The following is a 9,570-nucleotide window of genomic DNA, read 5'->3' on the forward strand; positions in this document are numbered from 1 at the left end:
ATTTTTTTTTGTTTTTTTGTTTTTTTTTTTGCAGGTAAAAAATGTGCATTTATATTTTTTTGTTTCGGGAGCTTTGAAAGCATTGCTCCAGTGATCAGCGCTCAGAGTGCCGTGGTAGTTGACAATTACAAGCCGACAGCTGCAAAGACTGCTGGACCTTGTAGTTTTCCATTCACAGAGGACTGTGAATGAGTGGCGTGGGCAGAGCCCCGCTCTGGCGTGTCTGTTTTAAATTGTGGCAGCAGGCATTGGGAGAAGATACCCCGGTCTGCTGTCACCATGGGGATTAGGTGATCCTACAAGGGCTGGTGCATTGATTACATGTTACACCCTTTTAATATGGGTGTAGCCTGTAACATGTTATGAAAGGTGAATTTATTATCTAAGGAAGCAATACTATAACCATTATCAGTACAATGCTAATGGATATGTTTGGGCTCCCTAAGTCTGCCTCAAAAGCACTATGTTGAAACAGTAGGTGGACTCCCCCAAAATAGACAGCAGAGTCCATAGCTGCTTAGACAATTGGTCTATCCAATATTTTTTCTTTTTCTTCCTACTGCGACTCTCCAGTGGACAAAGCCGTGTCACATAACCAACTTCCTATCAGATCATTGAGACACTGGAGGATGGTGCTGCTGGAAAGGGGACAGTGTGGCATCCATGTACATGTGCCACGGCACACCCCAGTTTGAGAATCAATGCTTTGAATACACTGGTGAAAGTGCAAACAACAACACTGAGTATCGGAGTCATACACTCGCTTATTACCCTCCATCAATTGTGATTTCCCTTTCGTTCATCGACAGACACAGCGCTCCATAAATCATAACTGGGTTATATTGCCTCCTCAAGGAGTAGGACTAGGCAGAACAAAAAACACCTGGCTATGCTTATTCTGTCTAGTCAGGAGTAAGGACCTAGGCTCCCAGCTGGGATCTCTGGTCCTAGCAATTTGTTTTTCTCCTTTCTCCTTACATCTTTTTTTTTTTTTTCTCTCGGGAGATCTACAATCAATCGCCGTCCTGGACGACGAGCTGGATAATCTAGATCCAGTGGTCCGCCCAGCCAGAAAGCGCGTACAGACTGCAGCTACACGCTAGGTCGGCCGCGACATAGCCTCACGGACAGAGGCTGGCCCATGAGTTAAATGTCTTGCAGGGTCGCATATGACCGGACTTGGGTCCGAGTCGCAGTGGTCCCTTGGCCGACAGCTCCCGCACTTCAGTGGTGAGGATTCTGTCTGGAGCGTTACTTCCATCATGGAAGGGTAAGTACAGCCCCCCCCTCTCCCCTTTTGGTGTTTTTTTTGGGGTGGACGCTGGTAACTTCCAGGGTCGGTCGGACCTGCCTACAAGTTCCCTCCTCCTATCTTTAAAATCCCTCAGTGAGCTGGGCTTCCCCCACTCGCTTTCCCCCCCCCCCCCTGTCTGGACCTGGAGTCTGGGCGGGGACCCTTGGGGTCTCCCCCGCTATCCCCACACTCTGTGAGGGTCCTTGGATAGTGTGTCTTGCCCTGGTAGTCTGGAGGGGTCCCAGTGTAGGAGACCCCTAGGAGCATGCCGCACTATTTGCAGTGTGGGTATAGTACAGGGGGGTCCCAGTGCAGAGTGTGCAGCGGAGACTCCCCTAACGTATGTCTTACCTTTTAGGAGGGGGTCACCTTCCTGAGGGTGCAGCGTTGCAGAGGGCGGAGGGAAGATCCTGGCAGAATGTGTAGCTGATGGCAGCCATTTTCCCTTAGTCTGGCTGGTCTATGGTTGGTGGCCAGGTTTGTGTAGTCCGATGTCATGGGGGCCATTTTCCCTTCGTCTGGCTGGTGGCCATGTTTGTGTAGCCCGATTACGTCACGGGGGGGGGGGTGGGGGAGCCATTATCCCTTTGTACGGCAGACGGAAACGACCGAAGCTTCGTGGGGATGGCGAAGCTCTTCCTTCCTCAGTTTGCTCTTCCTGTGCCTGGGACATATGGATGGTGTCCATAATGCTAGGTTCGAATTCTCGGCACTCCTCCGGTCAGTAGGGTGTCCTTGGGGGTCCCTGTTATCTCTCTTTCTGCTGATAGGTACCCTGAGCCTTGAGGGGAACCTTTAGTGGTGCCAAAAGATTGTTTTTGTACTGCAAGGTCTTCCTTTCCCTATTGAACCTCATGATCACATCTCCCCCACTGACCCCCTTTATGGAGGTGGCACGTCCCTCGGAACCCCAGCATACCATTGTTGCACTGACAGCGGCCCTGCAGTCCTTAGTGTCCCGGGTGGAAAAGGCCCAGGAGGAAGTGTCCCCCACCTTCCCCTGCTCAGTCTGTCTCATCTGATTCTGAGCCTGATGGACTTAATAAAACCTCCCCAGATCCATTCGGTAGTGAGGATGATTCCAACATGGTCCCAGCAGCGAATGAAAAAGCGCTGGTAGACGCACTTCTCACTGCAGTGCGTGAGACTTTAAAAATGAAGGATGCGGCTGATGTAGCCACTGACGTGACTGTGTCGTTTTAGTATGGGTAAGTCGCCTCATACTCCAAAGGTTTTTCCTTTTTTATGTGCCTTATTTTGACAGGTTTTCCTGTAAGGAATGGGAACAACCAAAATAACCATTGGTGGTCCCAAAACGTTTTGCTGTACCTTACCCTTTTGAGGAGTCCCTTTAAAAAAAAAAAAAAAAAAAAAAAAAAAAAGTGGACTAGTTCACCAGTGGTGGACCCTTCTGTTTTCAAGTTAAATAAAGCAACCATAATCTCAGTAGAGGAATCTCCGTCATTTAAGGACCCGGCTAACAGGAAAGCAAAGGCTGTGGCACGCAGCATGTTTACTAGCTGGTTCAGCATTGCAGCCAGTCTTTGCCTCAGCCCTGGTGTCTCAGACCCTAACTGAATGGGCCAAGCTTTTTCGCCAGGGCCTGGGGAGTGAGCAGGTCCCCACTGCTTATGTTCATTTAATGGACCAGTTTAACCATGGGCTGCACTTTATTTGTGATGCAGTTTTGAATACAGCTCCTGTGCTGTCCAAACTATGTTTCAGTGATGGTAATTAGGCACGTGCTCTGGCTTAAGATTTGGTCTGCAGACTAACCTCTAAGAAAGCTTCTATTGATCTGCCCTTTTAAGGCGATCACCTGTTTGGGGCTACCCTGGGTGACATCATTAAGGGTATCACGGGGGGGGGGGGGAAGAGTACCTTCCTGCTACAGTCAAGGAAAGGGAAGGAGCCTCGTTGCAGATCGGGGCCCTCCTTCTCAGCCCAAAGAAAATTATTTTGTTCTTCTGGGACGGAGAATAAGGGAAATAGAACTTTTAAATCTTCCCCGGGAGGTTCCAAGCAACCTTGGTCTGGTAAACCTAGAGCTATTTGCTCTGGACCCCCAGACAAGACCCCTTCAGCATAAAGGTGTGCACTCACCCATTTTTGGGGTGGGGGAACATCTTCGCTGGTTTCCGGCCCCGTGGACTTCTTTTGGGAGCGTCAAGGAGATCCGCAAAATTTTTCTTTTGGGGGTTTCATTTGGGGGAAGTTTGTTCTTTTCAGGTTTTTTAGGTCCTGAGCCTCCTTGTGCGGATTTAATTCCTGCAAAGGGTCAGGTGATGTCCGAACTACCTAAGGTCCCCAAGGTTCTTCCTCTGGGCACATTTCAGGAACCACAGGCCGTGATACAACGGCACACAGATAGTTCTCTCTCCCGATTTTTGCATACAGGTTCTGAGTCTGGTGGTATCCACCTTTAAGACAGTTCTGTTTGAACAGTCCTACATGCAGCTCCTTTAGCAGGTTCGGCTCCACTGAAGGATACCGAAGTGCGTGGGAGACCACAGGTTCCTCTGGCAGACACCGCAGGTGTCCAAGGGCCACGGTAAGGCCAAGGGCTGTATCATCCTCGGCTCAGGCTTCTTCCGTAGTTCCTGCAAGGAATCAAGTGCGAGGATCGATCTTCCAATAATCCCGGTGGCCTTAAAACGTCCCTTGTGGGCTTCCTCTCAGAGAAGACCAGTTGTCCCAAGGGTCAATACTACCATCCTACTTTACAGTCGCTGGTTTTAATAGCCTAGCTATTAAAAGCCAGGTAATGAGGGATAAAGGTTTGTCTGTATCAGTGATTCCCTACTATGGTAAAAACTAGGAAGTAGTCTTCCAGCAAGATATACCATCGTAGATGGAAAGTGTACATTTCTTGGTGTGAGTCGATAGGCGCTCATCCTCGATCCTTTTCTGTGGCTCGGATCTTAACCGTTCTTCAACGGGGCGTTGATCAGAAGTTGACCTTGAGTACCATCAAGGGCCAGGTGTCTGCTTTGACAATCTTCTTTCTTTAAACTTTTATTTTTCAGATGGGTCTCCTGTGACCAGGTTAAGGCTCATGTGTCCTGGTTAAGGGCACTTATGATTAGCCTTGGGTTCTCCCCACCCCTCATTTTTCTTTTGACACTTCTTTTGGATGTCCCAGTAGTTATCATTTTTGGAGGGCTGTGTCCTTTGATGAACAAAAGAGAAAATTGGATTTTTGTACTTACCGTAAAATCTATTTTCTCTGAGTTTGCCGGACACCGCACCCACCCGTCTATGGAGTTCTGATACTTCTTCTAATACTGCTTTCTACTAAACTGATCACCTAGAGCAGAGGGAGAGTTATATACCAAGCTGAGGACAGCCCATGGGTGTAGCCAGGTGTTTTTTGTTCTGCCCAGTCCCTGTAGTTTTTATGGAGCGCTGTGTCCGTCGATTAAAGAAAGAGAAATTAATTTTACGGTAAGTACAAAATCCCATTTTTTTGTAAGAAATGTGGGATCAAACATGTCTGCTCCTACTGGCAGTTGAGCTTCAGACTAAACCTGTTCTCGGTGTTGGTGTCTCACGTTCATGGTCTCGCCCAGCAGAAAGTCCTGAACATTCTCTTATGGCATTTATGTGTACAAAAAGTCTTTAGGAAATAATTTTGCGTGTACTCAATGGCTTTTCAGTCATAACAAATAAATGATCTAAAACAGCCTCTCTAGACCTATATTTTCCAATATTGTTTTATAGTCCTATAAAATAAAGCATAAATTACAAGATAGAGTCTCGAACATCTTATCTCCTGTTGTGACAAGAATGTCTGTGCTAAAGAAAGCAATTTTGTAGGTAACTGTTTTGAAGGCCATTTCAGAAACTGAAAAAAAAATTCAGATGGTATCGTAGTCAGAAGTTGTAAAAATAATCCTTGCAGCAACCTTGATTTTTATATAGCTTTTAAATTGTTCTAGGTGGACCTTTTCCAGTTGCAAGTAAACACATTAAGAAGATATAAGAGGCATTTCAAACTACAAGCAAGGCCTGGACTGAATAAAGCACAGCTTGTTGAAGTGAGTGTACTGTTTGTGCTATGGAAATGCATAGTATATTTGTATTACTGAAAGAATGGTCGTCACATTTTTAATGGCATTTGTCCTTATGACATTACAGGTTTTTTTTTTTTTTTTTTTTTAACAAAAGCAAAAATGCTGTAAAAATGTGAAGTAACCCATATAAGCCAGTCTAAGAATGGATTAAAGGATGAGTGCCCCCTGACGTAAAGTAGCCCACCCTCGCCTGCTCCAGATGTGTACTTAATTATATGTCATGGCCTGCTGCAGTGTTTACATCAGCTGGTGAAATGATTTTTGCTAGGGCAGTGTCTGTGCGCTTGCTCCCTATAGACTTCTATGGGGCCAGCTCCCAAAGTTAAAAGGAGAGGAAGACGGCCCCATAGATGTCTATGGGAATTGACTGGGCAGGTGCATCTAGCACAGAGATGATTTCCCCATGAGATGTTAACATTGCAGAAGGCTGTGGGATGGGGTAAATATACATTTGCATCATGCAAGGGGCAGCTACTTTATTTTAAGGGGAAGCAGAAAGGATATGTGCCTTTTCTGTGAAATTATATTTATCCTGCTATGAGAAGCAGCCACTTTAAAAAAAAAAAATACCTTTCTTAAAGCACTGTGTTATAAAAAACCTTAAATAGTGCCTGAAGACCCATTGACCTGTTCATGAAAAAGGCGGTCACCATAATGGGAGGTCATCACTCATAAAAAAATTCCACCACCTTCTCTTCTTCCTGAGCAAAGTTCCCAAGTGTGTGCACAGAGCTGGTCTTATCAGGAGCACACAAAGATCTGCTCGTGATAAATACAGGAGATGAACGTTGCATAACATCTTTTATACTCCATCTTATTTTTATACTATACAGATTTGAGAACAAGCATCTCTTGCTCAATTTTGACTCTACAAACTTGATTAGCGCTAAAGACACCACTTTATACCTGTGTGCAGGGCTAACAGCCTGCCTAACAGGCGCCCTCACCTCCGAAAATCTAAAATGATATTTTTGCTAAAATGCCATGGCTGCGATGTTATGATGCTATACTTCGCACCCGTGGCAGAAAATATACCCTCATCAATAAATACCCATTGAATTGAATAGTGCTGCTCTGCAAGTGCCCCGCAACTACGTGCAAAGCATGCAGTTATGGTGTGCTAATTTGGGGTTAAAACAGGCGGTGAGGAAGCAATATAAAACATTTGGAATCTTTTTTTTTTTTTTTAAATTGTTTTTAGAATTTTTTTTTTTTTTTTTTTTTTATCTGCCCTGCCCTGTCTAAACAGACCCCTGATGTCTCACATTTGACAGAGGACAGAGATTCATCAGTACCTTTCTCTGCACCCTCAGCTGCACTGGATCCACAAGTGTCAGCAGTAAGGCAGTACAGTTGGCCTTCCTGCTTAGCAGGTGCCTGGGCCCCCCTTTTGAACTGATAGGACCAGGGCCCAGTACAGGAGTGCTGGCTGTATTGCCAGATCACCGGCCCTGCCTGTATGTTATAAAGTTTTTAGATGTATATTATATCATTTACATTCTAAATGTAATTTAGCTTGTGCTCAGGGGTTGGTTTGAACATGCATACATTTAGAAATCCCAGCTGAAGTTTGAAGGTCTAAGTAGACCTTTTTTATTACCCATTTTTTAAACGTAGGTTACGAATTAAAATGTTAACTGTCTTTAGGCAGTTTTATTGTGGGTAGGCCAGCCTTTCTCAGCCAGGGTTCCTCATCAGGTAGTTAGGGGTTCCTTTATCAGAGAGCAATAACAAGCTGATCTCCTGCCTACACTAACCAACAGTGCAAGGGGCACTTCTACACTGACTATGGATTTTAAGTATAAATCCTCTCCTTGTAAAACAACCCATGCCATTTTTAAAATAGAAATGAAATGTAAAACATTTGTGTATCACACAACCTGTGTTCTCAGCTGCATAAGAAACTGATGGAGGAAAAAAGCGGCACACTAGCCTTCCCAGTGAATGGCTGTGCGGGGGGCATGTCTGCACAACTTTGATCATTGGAGGAGAGCAGGCTGAGTTCCCAGCATAGCTAGGACACTGACCACCCCTGTACTGTCCTGCATAGTGTGGTCAGTTTTTAATGGAACAAAAAAAGTATGGGGTTCCCCTGGGGGTGGGACTTTAAAGGCACATAAAAGTATGGTTCAAAAAGGTATAGAAAACATACATTTTATTGAATAAATACATGGGAACAATTAAAACATAAGCAAGCAAAAAACATTCCACTGTTACAGAAACCAACCACACAGCACAAAGGTAAGTACCCAACGCGTTTCAAAGTGACTGAGCAGCTTCTTCTTCAGGGGTAACTTTAGGTGGTTTTATGGTTTGCTGTTTGTAAAAATGAGGTGCTTGCTAGACTTTAAAATCAAACAGGTTAGATTAGAACCTGACTGGTGATGCGTGGCCTGAAAAGGAGGGGAATAGCTGATATTCACCAGATGATTGCCCGGCTGTGTGTCTCCAAATGCGGACAACTGGAGTTCAAGATTGGCTAGAGATCCTTTACCGAGACAAAGGACCGTATAGGGAAGGAACCAAGCTCCTGACCGGCAATAGAAGATCAGGGGGACTGGCAGGAACAACATGTATTTAAAACAAAGGAAGCAATACAAAGAGAACAGGATACTTTTTCATACAAGTACATGATACAGCAGGCACATATTAGGAATATTAAATGTTTGTGTGTATGTGTGTGTATATATGTATGTGTGTGTGTGTATGTATGTATGTATATATATATATATTCACAGCCAGTGTTTCTTTTCTGTTATCATTCATTTTATTTCAAGACCATTACTAAAAATAATTTAATAGTAGAGTGCAGGGGATAAAAAAGAAATGTGTATGGAACATTATTTATGCTTTAATTGAAAGCTTTCTAACATGTACTCAAAAGTTGATGCACTACTGTACAGCTATAGGTGCACTCACTGAGCAAGAATTCCTTAATATCTTAATTCAAGAATTCCTCTGATAAAAATGAAAAACGTAGCAAATGTGTCCAGTTTAATTGCTCCATGTGCCTTCCTTGTCTTGGTGTCACAATGATAATTAAAGCTGGCCATAGACTGTTCAAATCTCCGGCGGTTCAGCAGGGACCGTCTGAGATTCAAACTCTATATGATCAATCAACCAGCCTGTTGGATTTTACATGCAAATATTGCCAACAGCTATAACCACTGGCAATAACCACTGTGTGTTCTCCTGGCAGGGATGGCTCCTCCTGCCAGAGACTATACAATAGCTACACAGGTATAGCAGCCGTGATTGCAGGAAAGAAAGTTGCACCATCCATGCCCGGATTTAGTGAGGGGAGCTCTCCCCAATGTGGTTACAGATGAACAGGACAAACCTTTTCATTCTAAAACTAAAAAAAAAAAATGTTCAGACTGGAGTGGGGCTTTAATAGGGCACAAAGAATAGGTTTATTGTAGATAAATACTTTGTAGAAAAAATGAGTTTAATTGTATTGGTATCATTTGGCTTATTGTGGAATACGAAAAAAAAAAACCTCTTGCCAATGCTATTTGTTTCATCTGACTACTTTTCCCAGGGTCAAATATACTCTTGTTTCATATTTTCTATATCTTGCTGTTTTTGTGGTTTAGATAATTGGAGGCCATTTCAGAACACTCCCAGTAAATGAAAAGGACACACTAACATATTTCATCTGCTCGGTGAAGAACGAAAAAAACAAAGCAGATCACAAATCTGATGGGGGACTCCACTAGAGAAAATCTGCCATTTTATGGACAGTTTTGCCGTTTTGCTTGAGGCCTTGGAATGGAAGGACAGTTGTAAATAAAATTCAGTGTTATTTTAGTGATTTCTGTGAAAAGGTTATTCGTTGTTGCATCTAAAAATGTATCTCTACTTCCTAAGCCTGTAGTTGAGAAATGTCACTTTTCATGACATATAATCTATCATTGACCTGGTAGGCAGTAATTTAAGTACAATATTAAGGTGGAAGATAAAGTAGAACTATAGACAAAACTTTATATTTTTTTAATTTTGGATAGAATAATCGAGGGTTCTAACCCCTGTCAGATATTTTATTTTTATTTTTTTTTTTTATCATCTGTGTCCCATTGGAGAGATTTACCTTGAGTTCATGTCCCATAGCCAAAACAGGAAGTAATAAAAAAAACCCCTGCAAATTAAGGGAAACCTTTTGGGGGCACCCCAGGTCACCAGGAATGGTGTCCCCATTGGAAC

General features: G+C 43.8%; 1 protein-coding gene across 1 annotated transcript in view; it reads left to right on the plus strand.

The window, feature by feature from the left end:
- Window positions 1–9,181, plus strand: part of SAP30 (Sin3A associated protein 30) — a 32,409-nt gene extending 23,228 nt beyond the window's left edge. Inside the window, exons 3-4 of the mRNA XM_082243893.1 lie at window positions 5,233–5,331; window positions 8,964–9,181. Coding sequence (XP_082100019.1) covers window positions 5,233–5,331; window positions 8,964–9,086 — 222 coding nt within the window. The 3' untranslated portion in view covers window positions 9,087–9,181. The remainder of the gene's footprint in view (window positions 1–5,232; window positions 5,332–8,963) is intronic.
- The last annotated feature ends 389 nt before the right edge of the window (window positions 9,182–9,570 follow it).

The sequence above is a fragment of the Pelophylax lessonae genome (genome assembly GCF_965119305.1).
Source record: "Pelophylax lessonae genome assembly, chromosome: 1".
NCBI lineage: Eukaryota > Metazoa > Chordata > Amphibia > Anura > Ranidae > Pelophylax > Pelophylax lessonae.